General features: G+C 43.6%; 1 protein-coding gene across 5 annotated transcripts; it reads right to left on the bottom strand.

Moving 5' to 3' along the window:
- Nucleotides 1-3284: 3284 nt before the first annotated feature.
- On the bottom strand, nucleotides 3285-24765 carry LOC140853786 (uncharacterized). 5 transcript variants are annotated; one of them, XR_012136885.1, is made up of 8 exons: nucleotides 24611-24765; nucleotides 23258-23796; nucleotides 22790-22906; nucleotides 22288-22353; nucleotides 21205-21372; nucleotides 20941-21074; nucleotides 20038-20103; nucleotides 17190-17250 (listed from the first exon to the last, which is right to left on the bottom strand). XR_012136885.1 is itself a non-coding variant. In XM_073248745.1 (7 exons), exons 2-7 carry the CDS (start codon nucleotides 23741-23743, stop codon nucleotides 3550-3552), a joined length of 963 nt encoding a protein of 320 aa, XP_073104846.1. In that variant the 5' UTR covers nucleotides 23744-23796; nucleotides 24611-24765; the 3' UTR covers nucleotides 3289-3549. The 5 variants fall into 5 exon arrangements, 4 of the variants coding, with proteins under 4 accessions (XP_073104847.1, XP_073104848.1, XP_073104846.1 ...); XM_073248745.1 differs by lacking the exons at nucleotides 20941-21074; nucleotides 21205-21372 and adding an exon at nucleotides 3289-3717 and having other exon boundaries at nucleotides 17191-17250; XM_073248746.1 differs by lacking the exons at nucleotides 17190-17250; nucleotides 20941-21074; nucleotides 21205-21372 and adding an exon at nucleotides 3285-3717.
- Nucleotides 24766-25122: the final 357 nt, after the last annotated feature.

Here is a 25122-nt window from a genome sequence, read left to right as displayed (position 1 = left end):
TCTTCTTCTCCATCACAATCCCCCCCCCACTACTTTTTTCTTCCCTACCATAGGTCGCCCCTTCTTTCTTCTTCTCTACTGTAGACCACCCCCTCTCCTCTTCTTCTCTGCCATAGACTGCCCAGGCCCCTCCTGTGATCGTGCCACCTCCCCCCATCCCCCTCGTAGTACTTTGTTCTTCTCTGTTGTAGGCCGCCTTCCCTCCCCTCCTCCCTCCCGACGCTCTTTTTTTCTTCTCCACTGTAGACCCCTCTCTTCTCCCCTCCTGATGCTTTCTTCTTCTCCGCCACAAGCCATCGCTCCCAACCCCCCCCCCCTCGAACTGGAAAATAATTTGGGAGAGGAGACCAAAAAAAAAAAGACCGATTATCGCACCAGTCATGCATATTTGGTACTCCAACGATTGCTAATGGAGAAATTCAAATCATCCATTTTTAATCCGATGATCAGAAATAAGTCAATTATAAAAAAATTAAACTATCCTTCAGGGCACCGTAGTAAAATCCTCCTTTTTAACCTTAAAAGTAGCACAGTAAACTTTAGGGGCATGTTTGACCATAATTCAACATGAATTTAATTAATTAAGGCATGATGCCATGTGCATGATGGGTTAAGCATATTTAAGCATATTAATCAAAATTTTTATAACAAAAGATCCGGCACATTGTCCTATCGTGGAATCCACGCCGCACCTCTTTTTTCTTTTTCTTTTTCTTTTTCTTTTTTTTTTTTTGGATGTTGTCACAAAAAGCGAAAAACCAGAAACTGAATGCAAAAGAGAAAAAAAAAAAGGAAAGAAACAAATGCTTGACAAAGGTGACAACAGTTTTTTCATTGGGAAGATAATAGCAAATTTTGGAAGCGCAAACTAATCAATTGGCAAATCAAGATTGATTTATCTTCTTACCAACTGATCTGCAACATAATTAGCCTCTGTGTAGATACGAGTAGCCTCGGAAAAGTCAAGTTTTGAGGAAGTCTAAAAATTATCCAGTACAAGGGGTTTGGAGATCCTTGTTGCCATTCCTAGACATTTTTACACGACCGAGCTTCATTTGCCAGCGACAACCTATAGTTTAGCTAAGAAGATGTTTATGATCTAACGGACAGGAATTAGCAATGTTTTAAATTTTGATTAGATGGGAGCGAAACTTGGAAATGCATCCGGACAAGATAATAAGAAGGAAGAGAAAAGAAAAGAAGGGAAGAAGAAAAAATATAAAAAAAAATACAATAAAATAAAATAAAATAAAATAAAAAATAAAAGATAAAAAAGAAAAAAGAAATAAAGAAAGAAAGAATACAAGAATGGGCAAGAGGAGGGTATCTACTAGGATTAGCTGTTGGGATTGGACGGGATAGAAAAATATCAGAAAAATTAGACCTTCGTCACATAAAATTTAAAATCTCGGGCACAAGACCCTCTTATTTTATGCAAGCATATTCTGGAAAAAGGTTTGTGAAAAGACATGCATTTTCCCATCATTTAGGGAAGAATGACCGCACGCTATTCACTCAATAAAATACCATATTTTTATATTCAGATTTTATAAATAATCCAATAACAGTGAAGAGTCCAGGCAATTTCATGCCCAAGTTCCATCGTTACCCTTCCAATACGCGGTGAACAATCGCTGCTTTGAATGATCTAGCAAGAAGAGAACCATGTATGTCAAAATAATTATTTTATATACAAAAAAAAAAATTTACTTTTCAAAATTTACTTTTCTATTTTTTTTTGCTTCCGCACATCTAAAATGCTAAATCAAAAAGTAAAGAGCTCGAACCTTTCTCCCTCGTTGAGCTCTTCACCTCTCCATCCCCTTCTCCCTCCCTTCCTAAACCCTTCTCTCTCTTCACCTGCCGTCTCCAAATATTGCTTTTTGTTTTATAGCAACGTAGTTACTAAACATATTTTTTATTTTTTTATTTTTACTCAATAACAAAAATAAAAAGATAAAAAGTTTTTTTAAAAATTTAAAAATTAAAAAGTGTAACCAAACGCATCCTTAGTTTGTCCCCGAACGGTCTTAAATTCCATGTAGGCCATGCCTTCCATTCAATATTTATTGGAATAAAGCTTTTGCGGTTTAACGAGACGGTAACAAGGTCCAATTCGAACTTTTCTACCGGTCGCCGGCCCGGTCTGATAATTAGAAGCTTCTCATCACTTACCAGGTGCCGATAAGCTTTCCAGCTTTTGGCTGACGTGGTGTGGGCATGCGAACTTCTTTCTTCCTTGACGTATCCTATTATAGTTTCGTGGGTAATGCTCTCGTGTGAGGCCGATGTGTAATGCCCGAGTGCCCCTTGAGTCTGACTTCAGCTCCAGGATGGTTGTTTCCCTGCCTCTCCATCAAGAACAACAAGAGGAACAACAACAACAATACCAACAGCAACAACAAGGGTAAAAAGGAAAAGCTGTAGACTGTAGAACGTGGAGTACCATGATCTCGAGGCCCAAAGTTCCTACTCCGGTCTCACGTGCATGGTACGTACCATCATGGGCGGTTCCACGCGGCAAAGGCTTTGCAACAGTGTTGTCTCAAACTCCGAACAACACAGAGTTAAAATGCTCTCCTCGGTACCATGAGCTCGCAGTCCAAAGTTCCTACGTCCCACGTGCCTGCCATGACGGTTCCACGTGACAGAGGCTCTGTCATTGTGAAAGGTCTCTTCCTGGGTTGAGAGCAAGCTGGGCTAGCTGTGTGGCTCCATGTTGGCCATGCAGGACCGCCGAGGTTGACCCAATGTGATCTGATCAAGTTTGATCTTTTTGAGACTTGCTTCAGACCGTTTCTCCTCGTAGATTAGAGTTACGGATGATAATTTTAGTCAATCCATCTGATGTGCAACCTGATCTGGAGCGAGTATGGGTTCTAAAATAAATATTCGAAGTGGATTCAAATAAAATCCGGATAATAATATATCCTGATCCGATATAATCTTAATTAATATATATTTTTTTTCAAAATTATAATAATTTTATATTATTTACATGCATCTGATCCAATCCGACCAATTCTTCTTATCTATCTGATCCGATCTGATCTGCATCTCTACTTGATCCTACCCGATCCGATCTAAAGTGAATATGGATATGAAATTTTTACTTATAGAGCAGGCATAAATATAGACAGATCCGATCCATTGCTATCTTTTATTGGGTTAGGATGGAGCACAATCCAAAGTCTATATTGATCTCAAAGTCATACGAGTCTTGGCGCAATCGCTCACTAAAGCTTCAGTTCTTTATTTTTTGGGGGGGGTAAGCAAGCTTCAGTTCTTTTACCACACCACACATAAATGCTCTAGATTTTTGAGCAAGGTAAATGCTTTATATTCTGGACATCACCTGTGCCGAAAAGAGAAACCAAATGCCTCAAAACTCCCCAATTAACAAAATTTCTATACAATCAATCAGATGTGATTCTGAAGCATGGATCTCATTCCTCGCATGGATTTCTCAAGTAAAATTCAGAAAATAGTTGGCCAATAACAATGTTAATATGCAAAACTCAAGCACCATTGGCTTCTAAGAGTTTGCCTTCAGCTGGTGCAAAGAAGGGCATATGCCAGAGTCATGGGCAAGACTGCCAACCCCTTGCTCTCAAACAGCTCATTTGCAGAATTCATGCTCGATATCATCAGTTGCCCCATCATTTCTTCAAGAGGCTCACCACACATTTGTTGATGGAGCAAGTAGTGTCCATACCCCTGCAAAACCACATTATTTTTCAGGTATAGGCAGTTCCCATATCACAGTCTGATAAAAAGAAAAGAGATGGATATCTTTTGTTATCTCCATGGACTGTCTCTAGCTCAGAGATGAAATACTGTAAAAATTCTGCAGTAACGGCAGATTGGTAATGCCAGATACAAGACCAATTATCACATTGCTTCATTGGATTATCCTCACATTGTCAGTATGCAGCCTATCCACTGCACCTTAAAAATATCTTATTCTTGTTCCTTAAAACTGTTAGAACATGGCCATATCCATATGTTACATTCGCATTCAAACAACATCACAGCAAGTATAGAGAACAGGTAAACTTTTTAGGGCTCCTGCAGCAGCAATATAGAGACAGCTGTTCTTCATCTACATGAATGAAGGTATTGGGATTCTCTCCTAGTATTTCCATGATTACTCGCTGTTTAGCATTTTGGTTGGTTATATCCCAATGCTTTTAGATGTTTTCAAGATCACATGATGCATGAGTTTTCTCATTAAGCTGCTGAAAAAGCTTTCAGAACCCTCACACCAGATAGCCTAAAGAATTATGCATAGAAACCATACATTTGCAGTGACAGACATATATGGATCAGAACATGTCGAACAATGTTAGATTGCCAACTTTTCCAGATAACAATTAAGTTCATTTTATACGAATACAGGAGATAAATACCAAGTAGTATCATATATTGTTTTTCCAACATACCAACATTTTTACCTTAAGAGAACTCGGTGAACAAACAAAAGATTTGTTCTATATTACAAGACCATTTTAAACTTCTACAAGCTAAGGGACATTAACTTTAAAATGCAACTCAACAGAGTAGTGTGTTTATAGATAGTCTCAAATGCATGCATGTAGCTTTGATTGGTGAAATTATTTTTCATGATGTTCTCTTTGCAAAAAGAGCTCCATGCCATCCCCCTGCCAACCCTTATGATTGTGAATTAACCATGCTGACATTTGGAATGAACTAATATGCAGCAAAACCCCATAATGCATGATGCAATTAGCAAGCTCGGGCAGACTACCTCAGTTACCTTTTTATTAATACCACTTCTTTTTATTATTGTTCAGACATGATTTGAAGAAGAAAAAATGGTTTTCAGCTGATCTATTCAAATCTAGCATCACTAATCCTAGAAATAGTTAAATGTTACATACTACATATACTGACAGTTCCAAGTTATTATACAAATACACATTACAACATTTTGCACATGATATCTAAGGTTATAGACCTAAATTCATGATACAATATTTGTTGGCCTAATCTCCAGAAAGGTTGATTACATTATGTTATACACCTAACGTTTGCTTCATAATTTTACCAATCTTGATGGGATAACACTTCTCTGGAGGTGGAGGGCTATTAGCAGGTTAACCTCTATGGTTTAAGTTTCTGTCACTTCAGGTAGGATTTATATATGGGCATATTGAAACTTTGGATCTGCTCAGATCACATGCAGCACATTAACAATCCTATGTATGAAGGTGAGCAATGCTGTACAGCTAGGTCTTAAGCAAAGGACAAGCACTTCTGAGTGTATTAGAGGTAATAAAAAAATTTATCATGAGACAAAATGCGCTAGGAGAAAAACCAAAATGGCCATTACACAAAGCTGAGGGTGCCAATTGTCAACTGAAAGAGTTAGCAGAGTCTCTAGATTGACACAAAGAAACATGGGTAACATCATGCCCCTATTCCAATATTTCATGGGGCTTCCACTCATCCTAACTTTATTTAAAAGATTTTTAAAAAGCAAAAAAAAAGGAAAAGAGATTACTGCAAAAAAACTTAGGAGTTTCACCAAAAGAAAACAAAGAGATGCCAAATTATTAAGATGGTGCACGACATTCATCAAAGACAGAATACAGGCCCATCATGCAAGTTAGAGGGACCCAGATCTGGTGGCAAAAATAGACATAAACCTGAGAGTACCTAAATCAAAATTTTGAAGAATTCTAGAAAAAATTTACTCTTTCTAAAGAGCTGTGCACCATAAACCACAGCTTCTTAGTTAAAAATTAAAGTAAACTTCTAAAGATACATAATACAAGGTAGATATAAATAAGTAGAAGAGACAAATATTTAGAGCTTGATCAGAACGTAAGCACTTCTCCAAATGCCAAGTTTATAACACAAGTTTTCATTTTTCAGGGAGAGAGAGAGGGGGTCCCACTAGAGAATGTTGTACCCAAAATGTGAATAGCACCAAAAATCAATCAGTATTGCCCCCCCATATAGCTAAAACGAGAATCAAGCCTCTAACCTAATCAGCAAGACTAGAAATGGAGCTACAAAATCAACCTAACTGTAAACATAAACACTTTATGTAGGTTTCTCCTTATGAACCAGTGCATACATAGTTTGGGAAAATAATTCCAAATATTTCATGAGAAAAAACTAGAGCCTATAATTTGGGGGGCAAAAGTGCTAGTAGAAAGGAGCAACCCATTCTCTCTGGCCCTCAAAGGAGGCAGAGGAGAGATAGAGTTTGTGCATCAAGAGTGCGACTCCAGGATCATATGACCTAATAATGGATGGTAGATGGGCATTAGACTTTATCAGGAAGAAGCATATGCCCCACAAAGCAATATTTAATCCCACTTAGATCAAAGTATAGTTAAGAGTTCCAAGGTTCGCCGTCTCGGTACTGGATCCCATACTGGTAAAATCTTATTATAATATCGGTACGTGGTTTGGTATAGTATGGCAGTGTCGGTATGCTCTGAAATGCCGTACTGGTACGAGACCAATATAGTATGGTACACCCCGTTCTGGGCGGTATGGGGCAATATGGCATTCCATAGTTAAGACTTAAGACAAACACCTCCAATCTTTTTTAGAAATAGATCGACCCCAAAATACAAGGTTCGTAAGGAAGATGTGTAAGATGTCCTATACCAAGTGAACTAACAACAGGAAGAAAATGACTGTTTTGATCAACCATCTAAAAGACATAAATCTGGTCCCATGAACCAAAATTATAATTCCAATTATATTTATTGGGTCCACGACTCTGTATTTTCATAACAGAACCATATCATGTGTGATTAGGACCTATCATGTAGAACATACTGACAAACTTTACAGCCATTATATGCATAAATAGGTATGTTACGTGTTGGTGCAAAAATCCGCTGACGTCGGAGAAGCTGGAGTCGAGGGAGTCGCGGTCGCTGCCGGGACCTGCAAAGAAAGTCTAAACCGGAGTTGGGGGTGCTCCGACAAGACCCTCCGATGCTCAAGTCAGTTCTCTGCCTCAACAAGAATGGAGTGCTTGAATGAAAATTTCAGCAGAATTTTGAGATAGAGATGAAAGCTTAGAGAATAACGTATCTAGGGTCCCCTTTTTATAGGCGGAGGGTGCAACAGATTGATAGTGACGCTTGTAACCGTCTGGTAGTGGGCCGTTCAAGGCCATAAGGAGTTTATTGCGGAGAATAGTGGCGTCAGGGGCTGTTCAGAGCCACGTGGAGCTTGTTGCGGGGAGTAGAGTGGTGTCTGTTGTCGTGACTTGCCAGAGAGTGGTGGAGCCGCGCGGAATCCGTTGCAGGGAGTGGAGCAGGGTGGCGGCCCTTGTCGTGGCTTGTTAGAGAGTTCGGATCCGTCGGTCGAAGCTCGGCTAGGATGCCTGATGAAGCAGAGCGGCTCTTCACATCGTCGTTCTGGAAGAGGCCCGGATGTTCCGAGGTCGCTGACATTTCAGGCAAAAATCATCTGCTGTAGGAGCTCGGACGAAAGCTTCCTATTGGTGACGTCCGGTTTCATGCGAAACTCGGCAGAAAGTCGACCGGCGGTGGATTTCAGATGGCGTTGGAGAGGGACACCCACTGGGAGGGGGTCTTGAGGGTTATGAGGAAATACAGTCGGCGCTGTTGAAGTCCGATTGACATTATTTGAGGCCGATGGCTGGGGGGTACGACAGACGACGGGGGCGATCGGCTGTTGAGGGAGCCCGACTGCTGGAACCCGTCTGTCGTAGAAGTTCGTCCGACATCTATCCACTACAGAAGCTCGGTCGGAATCTGATTCCCGTAGAAGTCCGGATGGGGATCGTTTATTGAAGAAGCTCGGCCGAAGCCCGCCTGCAACAAGAGTCCGGAGGAAATTCATTCACAATAGAGGCTCGGATGGAAGCTTACAGTAGAGATCCGTCGTGGACCGTTCGTAGTAGAAATTCGGAGTAGGCCATTTGTAGCAGGAGTTCGGAGTAGACCGTTTGTAGTAGGGGCTCAGATGAAGTCCGCCTACAATAGGAATTCGGGGCAGAGGTCCGGCTCCCGTAGGAGCTCGGACGAAATCAAAAAGACGGTCGACCGTCGTAGAAATATGGGTGGAGTCGGGTTGCTGTAGAAATCTGTCCTTGGGGAAGTTCGGCCGTGGACGAAGTCTGGGAAGTTCGGATTAGAACCTATCACGGCCGGAAGAGATCTGGAAGAGGTCCGGAGAACGGTTGATCATTGTAGAAGGTCGGTAGATAGCGAAGCCTGGAGAGCATTTGAAGCAGTCCGGTGGACGACTGAAGAAGTTCGTCGTTGGAGAAGTCCGAAAGGGCGTTATCATAGCTCAGACAATTGGGAGAGTTTAGAAAAGCGTCGCACCAGGTCGAAAATTCGGCTGCCGGAGAAATCCGGAAAAGATGCCGCACAAAGTCGGAGGGATCTCGGGAAAGTTGGCTTCTTATGAACTTCGGCTGGGGGTATTTTATACCCAACACCAGTCCTCCTACTTCCGAGTTCGAGTTTCGAATGAAGTACAGAGAAATTTTCATAGCCGAAGTTGCTCCCTCGATTTTCGTGCTTGGCGGTTGCCAGATATTTGACGTTCGGCATGCGGGTACTGGAGCCTTTTCGGAAAAGATTTCTTCTTTTCGGAATTCCCGCCAGGACGTGGCTCTAGGTACGGCGTAATAATGACTTTGCCAGCCGCCTGCCGTTTCCAACAACCTGTCAAGGTGGGTGGGACACGCGGCGAACACAGATCGGCCAACGGAGATTCGAAATCATAAGTGCGTCGGATCCCGGGGTCTATTTAAACACGTTCTCCCCCTTCGTGGGTTTCACCTTGCTTGAGAGAATCCCTCGGTTCCCTTCTTTTCCGAGAGCTCCAGTTTCTTCTAGCATCCTTTCCGGTCTTAAGCGTCTGTCGAGTCGACCTCCATCGTTCTCGCCGTTCCCCTGTGCTCTTGGGGTTGAACTAGGTTAGTTCCGGAACTTCCTGTTGCTTTCCCGTCCTTTCTTCTTCGTATTCTGTTTACTTAGCTTTCTCGGGGGCCCGCCTGCTATTTTTCTCAATTTTTCGGGATTTCGTGGCTTCTGTTTGATCTAAGATGTCCTCTGATGTCTCCTCTTCTAGTAGTTCTAGAAGTTCGTCAGCCCCAGTTCCCCATGGTACCGGTACTGTAGACAAACCCGTAGCTAGGGCCGAACCTTGTCCGGCCTTTGCGCCGGACACCATCCCCGGTTCCTTGACTCCGGATGAACTCTCACTGATAAGGATTCAGTATGGAGTTCCTCCGGAGTACGAGCTGGAGCTTCCCGGACCATCTGACCGGGCTAGCGCCCCTCCTTCCGGCCGCTTCTGTCTGTACCAAGAGGCCTTCCGTACTGGACTTCGGCTCCCGCTGCCGTCCTTCGTTGTTGCTCTCTTTCGTTTTCTGAACATTTCTCTAGTTTCCGTCGTGCCGAACTCCTTTAGATTTTTGATAGGGTTCCTTTCCCTTTGTAGTTTTGCCGAAGTTCGGCCGACTCTTCCTTTGTTTAGGAACTTCTACACCTTCAAGCGCCATCCATCGACAAAAGATTGATGGTACTTCTCCCCCCAGTTCGGTAGAAAGGGGTTGTTGAAAGACGCCCCCTCTTCTGTCCATAATTGAAAGGAGAGGTTCTTCTACATCCGACGCCCAACCTTAGAGCTAGGGTTACCCCCTTGGGGTTCTCCGAGGGATTCCGCCCGCCGGGCCTCCAGCCTGGAAAGGGATGACCTCGAGGCCTCAAAAAAACTTGAGGCCTATCAAGCTCCCCTCCTCCCCGAACTTCTGAGGGAGCAACTTTTGTTCAACGTCAGCCTGAGTCCCCTTAACCCTGCCGGTATCTCTCCCCTTTCTTTTTTTTTTTTGGGTACTTTCCCTTCTTCTTGTTCCATCTCGAAGCCATGCTGATCTTCTTTTATCGCAGACATGGATGCAAGCGTGGCTCGGAGGTTAGCCCAGGGTCTCAAGACCCACAAGAGAAAGGACGCCTCAACTTCGGGGTCGATGAAGAAAGCCAGGACAGAGGGGACAAGCTCGGCCGCGCCTGCTCCAACGCCCGTCGCCGTCGAAGTCCCCTCCGACGCCGAACCTGAAGTCCCCCAAATCCTTTCATAGAGCCCCCTGGCCAAGGGTCCCGTTTCGAAGGTTCATCCCGAGGGGGCTCCTGGGGCCGAAGGGAGGAAGAGAAAGAAAACCCTAGCCCGGAGGAGTCGCAGTCGCAGGACTGCCGCCGAGGGGGTCGGCGGCTCCGAGGAAGACCTGGGGGAAAATCCCTTCAACAACAGGAACTTGATAAAGAGGCTAGTCGAAGGATGCATCCTGCCCGAGGTCGTCGAGAGGATCGTCCTCACTGATCCCGAGCTGCGGGTCTAGGACTCTCTGAGATCGTTCCTCGAAGTAGGCTAACTCGCCTTTTTTCTCCCTCCTGCTTCTTCAACTTAGTCTTGAGCCCTCATATCGACTCCCCGACCTTTCTTGCAGATTGGGCATCAGCTCGTCGCCAGCGTCGAGGCGGCGAAGATCGCCAAGAGGGAGGCAGCTCGGGCAGAAGAAGGTCGCCTAGCCGGGGCCGCCCGCCTTGAGGAGAAGATCGCCGAGGTCCTGAGCTTTCAGGAGGCGCTGGAAAAGGAGGGACAAACCTCGTTCAATCTGAGGACTATCTTGGAGGAGGAGAGAGGGAAGGCTGAGGCCGAGGTCTTCGCATTGAGGGCGCAGGTCTTCGAGTGGAAGGAGCAGGCTTCCGAATTGAAAGAGCAGGCTTCCGAGCTGAAAGCGCGGATTCCAACCCTGGTCTCGGAGGCAAGAGCTCGAGCAGTGGAGGAGTTCAAAGGCTCCTCCGAGATGGAAGACCTGAAGGTCCAGTTCGGCCAGGACGCCTTCATCAAGGGGTTCGAGCTCTGTCAAGAGAAGATGGCAAGAAGATTTTCCGAATTAGATCTCAGCTTCCTGAACGAGGCGTCCGATGATGAAACCGAACCATCTGACGTCGCCGTCGATCCTCTTCCAGTCGGAACTTCGTCGACTGCTGTGGCCGCCGCTGACGATCTTCCGGGGACGCCGACCCCCTCTACTTCTACCCCAGAGGTCCGGAACCTCTAATTTTGTATTTTTCCTTTGTGGTGATTATTCATTTGTTCTCTTGTAATTGAAGTTTATTTAATCAATGAAGCCGGATTTGCCTTTACGGAGGATCCCCCCTCTCTTTTTTTGTATCATTTTCCTTCATTTTATCTTCTGACATTAATTTGAGTCGTGGCGCTCTTGCCCTCTAACGACAGTGTCTTGCCGAAGCTCTTCTCCTGCCGGAGGATATTCCCTTGAAGCCGATGATACGAGACCTTCAAAAGGAAGTTCGTCAGTTGACAAGGAAATCCAAGAGATTGGAAGACGAACTTCGCCGGCTGAAGGAGAGCCATTCAGAGGTCACCACGGAGGCTATTTGGTTTCGGGACCTTCACAGGAAAAGTCTCATGGAATACACCAAAAGGAAAGCCGACTTCATCACGGAGCTTGAGGAACTCTGAAAATGTGCCAGCGACCGGTCATGGACTCAGGCTTCCAAGATCAGCTCCCTTAAAGTCGAGCTGGCGGCCGCACGGGAGAAGATCGACCGGCTGGAAGGGAGCTCGTCCCGGCTCACAGTCCGGACTGACCGCGATCAAGACTGGTTGAAGAGGTTCTCTGACCTTCAAAAGGAGCTGCGGGACGCTGAGGTGACTTACGACACCCACCGAGTCGGCTGGAGCAGACAAGTAGAGGACTACCGAAGGAGGCTCCAGACGGCGACTGACGAAGTTGCTCGCCTTCAAAGGCGGTTGTCCGAGAGAGTCCAGCTTGTCCCTGCACAAGGTTCTGATGAGCTTTGCTCCTTGAGGGGGACTATGGCGGAACTGTCCGTAGCCCTTGGGCGGGAGGAAGCCGAAGTACGGCGGCTGAAAGTTCAGTTGGTCCACGAGCAGCAGGCAGTCAAGGACGCCGAGGCGGAGTCCAAGGTCTTGAGGAGGCTTCGAGAGTCGGAGGATGAGCGCCGGCGATTCCACCGGGCGTTCCAGGATATGCTGCTGAAAAAGATGGAGCTAGAAGAAGAAATCGAAAATTTGAGACAATCCATAGCGGGGGCTAGAACCGAGAGCTCGAAATCGGAAGAAACAGGGCTTCCTTAGAGCCTCTTTTCCTTTTCTTCTTCTTAATCTTTTTGTTTTTTGGTCTTTAAGGCTTTGTAATGAGTACTTCATCAATGAAATAGAAATGAAATTATCTGTTACCTTGTCCATTCTGGTATTAAATGGTTGTTTACCAAACTCCATTTGTCTTATGCCTTGTTTTGCATCGGTGTAGTTCGTAATCCCTCGCCGGTTCTTGCTTTGAGTCGTCGTTTGCTGAACTTCTTTTGTCTTCCGTCTTGCCCGATACCGACGTAGTTTGAAGGTTCCTTGTCGTTGCCGTATCGATTTGCCTTTAGAGACCCGAGATTTTCGACAGGTGTTTTCTCTTTCGTCGAGACAAGGTCCCTTGTGCTTTCGATGTAGTTCGTTTTTTACCTATCGCTGATGTGGTTCGTCGTTTTTTCTTTTCGCTTCCCCCTTTCTTCTGTGTTTGAGTGAGGGTCTTCCCTCTGCTCTTGACGGGATCGTAAGAGTGTAGAGGAGTCGTCGGGGAAGCTTTCCTCCTTGTCGATCAACCGAATCCCTGCTTGCATCGGGACGAGGTCCTCCCCTTGTTCCCGACGGTCGGTTTCAGCTCGTGTTAGGACGAGGTTCTCCTCCTGTTCCTAACAAGGCTGTGGGGGCACGTAAGGGCCGTTGTAAGGGCCTCTCCTCCCATCCGGTCTTTAGAAAATCGGGCCTTCGACTTTGCTAATGTTAGGACGAGGTTCTCCTCCTGTTCCCAACCAGACTGTGGGGGCACATAAGGACCGTTGTAAGGGCCTCTCCCTCCATCCGATCTTTAGAAAATCGAGCCTTCGACTTTGCTCATGTTAGGACGAGGTTCTCCTCCTGTTCCTAACAAGACTGTGGGGGCACATAAGGGCCGTTGCAAGGGCCTCTCCCTCCATCCGGTCTTTAGAAAATCGGGCCGTCGATTTTGCTCATGTTAGGACGAGGTTCTTCTCCTGTTCCTAACAAGGCTGTGGGGGCACATAAGGGCCATTGCAAGGGCCTCTCCCCCCCATCCGGTCTTTAGGAAACCGGACCTTCGACTTTGCTCATGTTCTCCTCCTGTTCCTAACAAGACTGTGGGGGCACATAAGGGCCGTTGCAAGGGCCTCTCCCCCCATCCGATCTTTAGGAAACCGAGCCTTCGACTTTGCTTATGTTAGGACGAGGTTCTCCTCCTGTTCCTAACAAAGCTGTGGGGGCACATAAGGGCCGTTGCAAGGGCCTCTCCCCCCATCCGGTCTTTAGGAAACCGGGCCTTCGACTTTGCTCATGTTAGGACGAGATTCTCCTCCTGTTCCTAACACGCTTAATTTCGTTTGTATGGGGGAGTTATTTCCTGTCGTTATAAGCTCATACCAAAAGAAAAATGCACAAATACGAAAAGAATTTTCATTCAGGGCAAAGTTGTTGGTAATACATTCGTAGATTTTTTGAACCCTATAGCCGCGGAAGGTCTGCTCCCCGCCAGGGTCCCCCTGAGACGGAGTTGATAATCCCAATTGGAGGCCGATCTTCTGGCTGCTCCTCCCTCCTTGGCGGTTCTGGCTGTGGCAGGGCCCTAGGCCGATCTTCTCTTCCTTCAGGTCGGCGCCGAATGAACCTGTCGAGCCGACCTCGTCTGATGAGCTCCTCGATCTCGTCTCGGAGCTGAATACATTCCTCCGTATCGTGGCCGTGGTCACAATGATAGAGGCAGAATTTATTCGGATTGTGCTTTCCGGGGTGCGAGCGCATCCTCTCTGGCCTTGGGAACTGCTCCCTAACCTCCATCAGCACTTGAGTTTTTGATGCGTTGAGAGGGGCGTAGCTGTGGAATCTTCCGGGAGGAGAGCCCCGCCGAACTCGACGGTCTAGGCTTCTCTGTTTACGAGCTCGGGGAGGAGTCCGGACGTGCCTATGTCCGAGAGGAGTTCGAGAACGTGGCCGAGCTTCTCTCGGCCCTTTTTCGACTGCGGGCTTACTCGAGTCTCCCGCCTGCCGCTCTCTCGCGGTCTCCTCATCCTTCATCGTGAAAGCTTCTTCTGCTTGGGCGTATCCTTCGGCCCGAGCCAGCAAATCGGCAAAATCCCTGGGGTACTTCTTTTCCAGGAAGAATAGAAGGTCGTTCTTTTGAAGGTTACCTTTCAGAGCGGCCATCGCGATTGATTGGTCCAAGTTTCGGACCTTCAACGCGGCGACGTTGAAACGGTTGATGTAAGCCCGGATGGACTCCCCCTCCCTTTGCTTGATGTTGATGAGGGACTCCGAACCTCTCCGAGGACGCCGGCTACTAACAAAATGAGCCGCAAACTGGTGGCTCATCTGATCAAAGGAAAAGATGGTGCCCGACTTCAGCATCGAGTACCAGTTCCTCGCTGCTCCCTTCAAGGTGGATGGAAAAACCCGGCACAGGATGGCGTCTGGCGCGCCATGAAGTAGCATCATTGTCCAAAAGGCCTCCAGGTGGTCAACTGGGTCTGAAGTCCCGTCGTAGCTTTCAAATTGAGGAAGCTTGAAGTTTGGCGGGATCGATTCCTGCATGATCATTTGAGAGAAGGGAGGGTCAGTACAAATGTCCTCACCATAAGCGGGGAGCGTGACGGAGTTCTTCGATCCGTCGGTTCATCTCCTGGAGCCTTCGATCCAGGAAATCCTCTCGACTGCGGGTCTCGAGGGTCTTCAGGCAGAATGGAGGTAGAGATCTTCCAGGAGTAGAATCGTGATCCGACTGAGGGCTCTCCACCCTCGGATTCGTCTTTCCGGGAAAGACGGGGCGACTGGCCCAAGTGGCCCGCCCTACCGCCGGATTTTGGAGTTCCGGCGACGTTCTCTCCAGCCGCACTGACGCCTGTGGCTGTTGCTGCTGCTGCATGACCTGCACCGCTTCAGTGAGGCCTCTGACCTGCTGGACCAGTAGGTCGAATTGCTCCGTGCCAACCGCCGTTGCCGGAGGAGGAGCCTAAAAAACTGGAGGTGAGGCCGGAGCCTGAGATCTGGCCGCGGAGGCCGTGGATCGTCGGGTGGATGCTTTGCGGGGAGGCATCGGGCGAAGATCTAGTAGAGGAAGGAGAAGAAGATGTCGGAGAAGATGACCGGAATCAGTCCCGTTAAGCACTCCTTAAAGAACAAGGGTACCGCGAAGGTTCAAGCCCTCCTTCTAGCGCCAATTCTGTTGGTGCAAAAATCCGCCGACGTCGGAGAAGCTGGAGTCGAGGGAGTCGCGGTCGCCGTCAGGACCTGCAAAGAAAGTCTAAACCGGAGTTTGGGGTGCTCCGGCAAGACCCTCCGATGCTCAAGTCAGTTCTCTGCCTCAACAAGAATGGAGTGCTTGAATGAAAATTTCAGCAAAGTTTTGAGATAGAGATGAGAGCTTAGAGAATAACGTATCTGGGATCCCCTTTTTATAGACGAAGGGTGCAACAGATTGATAGTGACGCTTGTAACCGCCTGGTAGTGGACCGTTCAGGGCCATAAGGAGTTTATTGCGGAGAGTAATGGCGTCAGGGGCTGTTTAGAGCCACGTGGAGCTTGTTGCGGGGAGTAGAGTGGTGTCTGTTGTTGCGACTTGCCAGAGAGTGGTAGAGCCGCGCGAAATCCGTTGCAGGGAGTGGAGCAGGATGGCGGCTCTTGTCGTGGCTTGTCAAAGAGTTCGGATCCGTCGGTCGAAGCTCGACTAGGATGCCTGATGAAGCAGAGCGGCTCTTCACATCGTCGTTCTGGGAGAGGCCCGAATGTTCCGAGATCGCTGACGTTTCAGGCAAAAGTCATCTGCTGTAGGAGCTCGGACGAAAGCTTCCTGTTGGTGACGTCCGGTTTCATGCGAAACTCGACAGAAGGTCGACCGGCGGTGGATTTCGGATGGCGTTGGAGAGGGACACCCACTGGGAGGGGGTCTGGAGGGTTCTGAGGAAATACAGTCGGCGCTGTTGAAGTCCGGTTGACATTATTTGAGGCCGATGGCTAGGGGGTACGGCAGACGACGGGGGCGATCGGCTGTTGAGGGAGCCCAGCTGCTGAACCCGTCTGTCGTAGAAGTTCATCCGACATCTATCCGCTACAGAAGCTCGGTCGGAATCTGATTCCCGTAGAAGTCCGGATGGGGATCGTTTATTGAAGAAGCTCAGCCGAAGCCCACCTGCAACAGGAGTCTGGAGGGAATTCGTTCACAATAGAGGCTCGGATGGAAGCTTACAGTAGAGATCTGTCGTGGACTGTTCGTAGTAGAAATTCGGAGTAGGCCATTTGTAGTAGAAGTTCGGAGTAGACCGTTTGTAGTAGGGGCTCGAATGAAGTCCGCCTGTAATAGAAATTCAAGGCAGAGGTCCGACTCCCGTAGGAGCTCGGACGAAATCAAAAAGGCGGTCGACCGCTGTAGAAATATGGGTGGAGTCGGGTTGCTGTAGAAATCTGTCCTTGGGGAAGTTCGACCGTGGACGAAGTCTGGGAAGTTCGGATTAGAACCTATCACGGTCGGAAGAGATCTGGAAGAGGTCCGGAGAACAATTGATCATTGTAGAAGGTCAGTAGATAGCGAAGTCTGAAGAGCATTTGAAGCAGTCTGGTGGACGACTGAAGAAGTTCGTCGTTGGAGAAGTCCGGAAGGGTGTTATCATAGCTCAGACAGTTGGGAGAGTTTAGAAAAGCGTCGCACCAAGTCGGAAATTCGGCTGCCGGAGAAATCTGGAAAAGATGCCGCACAAAGTCGGAGGGATCTTGGGAGAGTTGGCTTCTTATGAACTTCGGCTGGGGGTATTTTATACCCAACATTACGTATTCTATACACCTGCCATAAACGTGTGGAAGTTTTAATACAAGAGCTTTTTAATTCCTTTTTTATATTGTAAGGATACCTATGTTTATGTGCATCAATGTATGTTTTTGCATCATCCAGAAAAGTAGAAATTGCAGAAAACTTCAAGCAGACTTCTAGAGAAAATTCTAATAACACATTGGGACACCAGATAATTTTTTCTGCCAAAAGTGCGAGAAGAGGAAAAGATTTGCAAATTCAATCTTTAAATTATAGTCACCAACAAAATATAGGGCACCCAATACCTCGAGATGAACAAAAGGATAAGGTGTAGCTTCACCACTTAGCCGACTCTGATGCAGTGCCTGTCATTTAATGAGGATCACACAAGTTAGAAAACTAATGGCCATTTTTGGGTGTCAAGAAGAAAAGATATTATTGGAGTTGTTGAAATAGGTGTTGCATTGTAAGAAGCCATTGTTTCGATATGTTTTCATTCTTCTATATTCTCAGAAGCTTGTGTTCATCATGTTTTCACACTAGGTTTCACTCACCCAAAAAAAAACAAAAGAGAGAAAATCTAAGAGGTGAAACCCTATGCTAGATTACAAGATTTGAGAAGAAGAGGAATCAGAGTCGTGGTTTTGCAATTTGCAGGTGCTATAGGAAGCTATAGTACCTTAGGTTTAAAAAGAAGACCAATTAATTATACTTGTTCAAAACAAAGGTTTCAGGATATGTTCTCTTCTTTTGCATATTGGGAGTTTGAGTTCACCATGATCTCACAATAGGTTTCATTGGTAAACTAAAATCCAATAGGTCAAGTGAAACCCTACACTAGGGCTGTGGTTCTCATTTTCTCCAAATCTAACTGGAAATGGATGGAAAGGCAGTACAAGATGGTTTAGAAATTATAGGACAAGATGGCGAATGGGGAGAATCTAAAGTTTCAGGCAAATAGAAGGAGATCATCAAGATCAAATGTGGTATCACTTATGCTTAATATGGTCAAATGTTTCAGATAAGCTTGCAGCAAAAATAAGGAGAAGGATTGCCTAGTCTTTTTTTCTTTTCCTCTTTAAATCTTCCCTACAAGTCAACCAGCTTTTTCAACTAAAACAGATCAATCCAATTATACTAGGAACGAGACCTATTTGAAGTAGGACCTTGAATGAAATCAACCAACTAAATGAGACATTAAAGTAGATAAAAGAAAGTTCTTTGCTGCTATGTAACATCAGAGTTGATAACGTCTAACTAAACACTTTGAAGATTCCTCAACATATCATGTAGATGTTAGTGACTTTGTGCTGTAACAGCAACCTGCAGCCTTATTTTTTTGGACTTTTGTGCTCTTTTGCTCTATGATAAACCCTTGAGTTCTTTATTCCTGCATTGTCTATGCATTGGTTGAAAGAAGGCTAAACAAATATTTTTAGTTTGCATATCAGATCACTTTCTAGCTTGCTTTATTAGAAGATGAAAACACGCTGGGCAAGAAACATACACTGCATATTCTTTGAAGGAATAAAATGATCACTAAAAGCAGAAAAGGACAGCCAATGCTCACCAAAATATTACCATAATATGACATGAGAGCATCAGCAGAAACTCCTACTAGCTACAGGCAATCAGAATTTTTTTGTATAAAAGAAACATCTTGATCCATTATTTGACAATAAACACCTACAATTTAACAGATTTAATTATATAATGATGAGAATCCGCTTAAGCACAACTGAATATTACTTAATTTAACATTTATTAGAAAATCTGTTTCATACTTTTTTTGTATGCAAAGATATTAAATGACTTTCAAGAATGGCATCACTGATAACTGAAAATGATTACCGTGACTATGAAGGTTAAAAAAAAAAAACAGCTAGCAAATCTGTTGAGTTTTGAACTGCTTTCGATGGCTATGGTGTTTTGATGGCATAACATGCTATCTGTATAAGTTGTTAGCACTAGCACAGTACATCAAACACAGAATTGCATTCTAGCATCAACATGCATGTCCTTTATACCAGCCACTCACCTCGTCTTTTACTCCTTTTAGGAGTATGTACATCGACTATATATATACATATATATACTCTTTTGGTGGACACAATTGTAAAGTGGTGACATGTTCATCAAATGTTGATCCTGTGATTGTGAGGTAGTGGGCTAGCTTGTGTGTCAATACTCAAGTTCTATGGAATTAATGATCAGAAATTGTCATCCAACTGCCATCATGAATATTCATATTTTACTTAAAGGATACATCCATTTCACACCAATCTCACCATTGCATGGGGCTGTCAACTAAGGGTTGAAAAGCTGCCCATCACATGATCACCAAATCCAATGATCTACATGCCAACCAAACCTGGATATGGTAAACCCTAGGGGATTTTGTCTTACTATAAGGTCATTGCATCCATGGTCTCAATCACAGTTCAGTTCAGTGACAGTTAGAATAAGAATCAAACAAAAATTTGAACATGTAACTAGTTTCTGAGCGAATGCCAACCACCAAAAGATCTCCAACCATTTTTAAGGTCCAAAAGCCTCCCCTCTTCTTTTAGAGATTTCAGGGGCTCTGTGGTCATTGTCTTGCACAGGATTATATTTGCTAGTCAGCAACTTCCTTTACTCAAAGCAACCTGATGCAGTTTTAGTTGATTCAAACAGATACTCCCCCTATCCATGTTGCTGTTTTGTACCTTTTTAAGCCTCATCAAGTCTTGAGCTTCTATTTACTTGCTACAAGATATTCTGTTTCCTGCTCCCCAAAACACTCAGTTTCATGAATATCATATCATCCCAGAAAGATGCAGGAGGCAAACTTCGTTATTGAAAATATCCAACTTATTGTAGTGACTGGAAATCATCCTTTTAGGGCTGACTTCCCTTTTCACAATTTCATCACTAAAATTTGGGTGAATTCCTCTCTATTTCTAAAAAAAGAAAACAAAAGAAGAAATATCCAACAATAATAATATGTCCGATTAAAGATTAATTCCATTGTTTCAAAGACAAATTGCGCTTTCATAAATCTATGAACATGATACCAAGCATCAAAGAACATACAAAAATATATAGCTAAATACATATGGATGTACGTTGTACATACATCCATACATGTGCAAGAAAGGAATAAAGCTTACCTTAAGCTGAAGTTTCAAAAACTTGATATAGTCAATGATGTCATCCAGTGCAGATTCTCTATTGCACTACATGTCGAAGTATTTAAAAAAAAAAAATTGAAAAGACAGATCAGATAAGACTCCACTAAAGAAAGTGCACCATACCAAAAAACGTCATAAAGGTGACCACATAAAGTAACTTAATTCTTTTCTCAGTATTATGAATCTTGCTCTGTCATTCAGTTATATATTTGTTACATTGGAAAAGCGTATTACATATGAAAGATGATTTCCCAACAACTAAGTGTATTTGCAAAATATGCATGGACAGTACTGAAAGAATTTCCTTTTAAACAAAATGTTTTTATCCTAGCATAGGATGGAACAAAGCTCACATGATCATTTAATAGAGTGCAAAAAATTAAACTGATGTGTGAACCATGAAACTATGGCATATAAAGTGATCGATGTTATACATTAACTTTTTATGCAATGAATTGACATAGACCAGTATGGAGAACAAATAAATCTACATAATACAGGATTAAAACTTGATACTATATAACTGAATGAGATGCTTGAGACTCCCCTACCGCTTTAGATCAGAAAAACATTTGTTGCCCTAATGCACTAGATAGCACTACTGTATTAATAATGACCGGCCCACCTGCCTGCCTGCATGCATATATGTATATATCAACCTCGGCGAGATATTGCAATACTTGATTTATACCATGAAACGTACAAATTAAGATGAGGCATAAACAATGTGGTCAGCCCCAAAAGAGCAAAGAAAAGCTTCAAAAACCATAAAATATAGACAAACATCCAAACCCAATAAGGAGGAAAATGAGATGAAAATGACGTAAGTTAACCCTATCAGGCAAAGGTGAAAATCTATACACTTTTAGGAGAAAAGGCCACCTGAAGTTGGTTATTATTGTTCAGAGGCCTTATTCCGATCTAGTTCAAGGATGCTTATGTTTTTATGAAAGAACAAAGCTTCCACAGGTCTGTAAGGATGCTTTAACCCATACAGAGGTCAAACACCAGAGGACCTGCAAGCATATAATCAATCACTACAAGAACTGAAAAGTATAGAAATATGCCAAAATTGGAGGCTCAATCTAAGCAGTTTAACAATTTGCCATTGCTTAAATGAAGAGGAGAATATGAAGAAACAAAAACCTAGAGCTAATATGAAACTCAAAGTTTCAACTATCATTCAGCCCTGACATTAGAGATCTGATGGGTGGCATCACTAGACTTTTGAAGAAGGCACCCGCGGCATCTCCTTAATATATCAGGAGAATACATGACTGAATCAAGAATTGAAGATTCCGGCTCATGTAGACACTGATCAGAGATGATGACAACCATTCAAAGTCAGAATCATATCACCCATAGAGAAAAAGCTATTAGAACATAACACAATCTATTCATCTCAAGAAGATAACAAATGCATATACATGGTGTGTAAGCATCAAGAATTCAAGAACACCACCAACTATATTAAAGGAAAGATATATAACACAAAAACATGGGAAAACCCATCCAAAGTAACAATGTAACCATGGACACCAACACAAACAAGCAAACATACACATGCATGCATTAACCACTGCACATGCTGGACAGAGTTTCTAGATGAGGTAAAGGGGCATGACTAATAATTTTTATATATAAGCATTATCATTGGCAATAAGCAGTATGCTATAGCCAATAATAATTATCATATACAACTGATAATAACTGATAGGTACTACATATGAGAACCAAATAACCAATGGTTCTGGCTAAAATCTTGGATGGTTCATCCCAATTAAGGGGACCTAGGTAATTATAGTCGGATGGCCTCCATCCCCTTCTCTCAAACAACAACGACGACGACAAAAATACTAATAAGAATAGCAGTAGTTACAACAGCAGAAGCAACAACAACAATAGTAATAAACTAATAATAATTGTATATATACATATTTTTTTTTGGAAAAAAACACTCAAAAGTCATACACTTTTGTTAGTGATACATTATCCTTTTCTTTGCGAACCATTAAACTGTTTTATGTCCTTAGTGTTTGCTGTTAGCTGATTTGCCCTTTCATGAGACATCTGATTATAGATGGCATGTATTAGGTGATGATAGCATGCATTAGGTGATATGTTCATTATGTGATTGCAGCATAACCGATCATCCTCTGACAATGAACAAAACAAGAATAGCCATAACAGCACAATTGCATCAAAAGTTTGAGAACACATGCATGTCACCTTGTCGGAAGATGGTATGCAATTTTGCAATGCTTTGATTCCTGCAGTAACTCTGGCTCTGTGGAGCTGCCATTAGTACATCCAAAAGAAAAGTAGATCAACCAAGAAGATAGAAAAAATGAATTTAATTTGATTCATAAATTGCAGCTGACTAGGAAGATGACAGAACAATAAGAAAACAACAATATATACAACCAAGAAGTTACCTTGACCAGAAAAGAACAGTTTGTTAACTTTTTTTTTTTTTGAGGAAACAGTTTGTTAACTTATTAGCCAGTATATACACAACAGAAAGTCATGATAAAGAAAGTCTGTTGTTACTATGCATATAAACTGAAATGTTCATGAAACAAAGTAAGCTTCACCATCATTCAGGCTTTTCCAATTGTTTAAATAGAAAAGGCTGAGCTCAAGCTCTATTTTTTCCCTTGTAACATACTTGTATCAATAAACAAATGAATTATCCTATGACTTTGTAGAGTTGAGCATAGACATCTCTTACCCTTCTACTTGCAGCAGCTTGAGCTCTGGCTTCCCTTGAAGAGAACATGACCTTTGAATTAGGCTCAGCAGAATTATCACTATCATCATCTGGCTTTTGTTGTATTGAAGTACAACTCTGTTAATTTAAGTAAACAAGTCACAATATGGCCACTTTTCATAAGCACTTTCCTCATTACAGATTATTTGTTAAGATCCAAATCAAGTTAGTAAGGAGCAGACTAAGGAAAACACAGTGGACATGAATTTATGGAAAACACAGACTAAGGAACAGATGTATTTGTGGGAGGAACTCATTTTCAGCATTCTTAGGCATGCTTGCAGACTTTTCTTCAGTGATTGGCACTGAATATCCAATCTGTAAATAGCAGGACACCTCAAACTTCCAAATTTTACATGCAATTTTATCAATAAAATATCAACAGATGTTATCCTGAAAGACATGTCAAAATGTAAAAAAATGCCATACCATTGGGAATACCATATCCTCAACAGGATCATCACTTTCAATAGGGCACAAAACCTTTGAGAAATCACTTGCAGTTTCAGTATTGATGCTAGTGGGTGCAGGCACAGCTTGGTTAACTCTGGAAGAACCAATATCAGGAATAGACGAGTTGTTCAATCGATTCAGAAGAGGATTGTCTGAAAATCTTGAATTGTCATATGCATTATATGTTTGAAAACCACTGATATCTTTTCCAGCATCAAAGCTAGTAGTAGGTAAAACAACACCCTCAAGAATGTCTCCAGCAGGAATGGCATGAAGCTGTCTTGGACCAAATGTCACAGGCGGAGCAGAAAGCAGATTAACATGATTGCCATGGACTTGCAGATAACGGAACTGTGGTGGGAAAACATGCTGAGAAATAGGACATTTTTCATTTCCAGAGGCAGTCACTAGATTTACTGATACATCTCTGAATTGTTCCGGCAACGGCACCATGGCACTCATCTTGATAGAATTGACTTGAATGGCCGAGGTGCCCCCACCACCACTACCTCCTCCTACATCACCAAAAAATGCACACAAGGTACAATGCCTGGAATTACTTGCAGTCAAGGAGTCGGAACCATGGCTTAGTATTAATATACCATATCACATTTCACTTGCAGGAACTTAAAAATAATGCAATCGATTCTCACCACAGATAAGGACATTGACTTTTCTAGTAAAAATAAAGCAATGAGCAAAATGAACAAATTCCAATGTCATTCCGCTAGAATTTAAGTACATATTAGTTTCAATATATATTTTCATTTTAATGTTGCCTAAGAAGATATCTTCTTTGATAACAAATCAAATAACAGTTGACAAATCCTTTTCCTCTGTAATATAAACAAGTCACATAAATCGATAGCAATATAAATCCACATAAGTATCCCACATGCTCCGTTTGTCATCTGAACAAACATCCAACTCCAAGAAAATCAAACAGCACGAATATTACAATGAAAAAGGTTTGGATAACGAACAAATGAAATAAAGTCCATCCTAAAAAGTTATACATCGATAAATAGTCCGAGAGAACAAGAGAGCGAGGGAAGCAAACATCGCATATGGTAATGCATTCGTTATAGGTGGTTCTTGCATAGGTGATCACGGCTTCAAAAGATCGTAAGCGGAATGCGGTTCCGCACCACCAGCAGAGTCGGCGGAAGCGGCCCCACTACAACCGCCGGTGGCAACAACCGTTGCCGGCGGCAGCCTTAGATCCACCTCCACCATCCCGCTGCCCCCATCCAAAACGGGAAAAGAGAGAGGGAGAGAGAGATTGAAGGAGAACAGAAGAAAGCAAAAGAAAAGGGTAGAAAAACTTACCTCGAATTAGCAACGTCGGACGTCGGCCGGCGTCCACCACTCGCCGACCACCCGCACAGCCGCACTGCACTGGGATTTGAGCCGTCTGGCCACTAATGGGTTTAGAGCGGGTTTAATAAGCGGCGTGGGTTTTTGCTCAAAAGCTTCATCCAGGCACCGCCAGGCAGGTTATGGTTACAAATAATGCCACTGAGTTACAGCTATTTAACGCAGTTGTTTTAATGATTGCAATTGTAATAGCAAATTTTATTTGGAGAAAAAAAAAAAAAAATCAAGTCGGACCAGGGTAAACAGGACGCCCATCTGGCCAGATTGTCGTGATTTTGAACTTGATCCCAACAAATTAATTGATCAGCTTGGGTTAGCCCAAGTCGAGTTTATTAAAAGAATTTCAGATCAAGTCATTCGGGGGTGAACCGGATCAAGTAATACCTGGATTAAATTCAAAATGTTCGGATTCAAATTGACTAGGTAGAATTATGTTTGTAGTTTAAGTATCTAACTCTTCTTTT

The sequence above is a fragment of the Elaeis guineensis genome, chromosome 14 (genome assembly GCF_000442705.2).
Source record: "Elaeis guineensis isolate ETL-2024a chromosome 14, EG11, whole genome shotgun sequence".
NCBI classification, from domain to species: Eukaryota; Viridiplantae; Streptophyta; class Magnoliopsida; order Arecales; family Arecaceae; genus Elaeis; species Elaeis guineensis.
Note: the sequence above shows the minus strand (reverse complement) of the source record. Positions and strands in the feature narration are given on the sequence as shown.

Coding starts and splice junctions, on each gene's coding strand:
- LOC140853786 (XM_073248745.1), bottom strand. CDS start 23,743: ATGAGTGCCATGGTGCCGTTGCCGGAACAATTCAGAGATGTATCAGTA. Junction 22,907..23,257: donor AGGATATGGTATTCCCAATG/GTATGGCATTTT, acceptor TTAAATTAACAG/AGTTGTACTTCAATACAACA. Junction 20,104..22,287: donor GCATACCATCTTCCGACAAG/GTGACATGCATG, acceptor TTCGACATGTAG/TGCAATAGAGAATCTGCACT.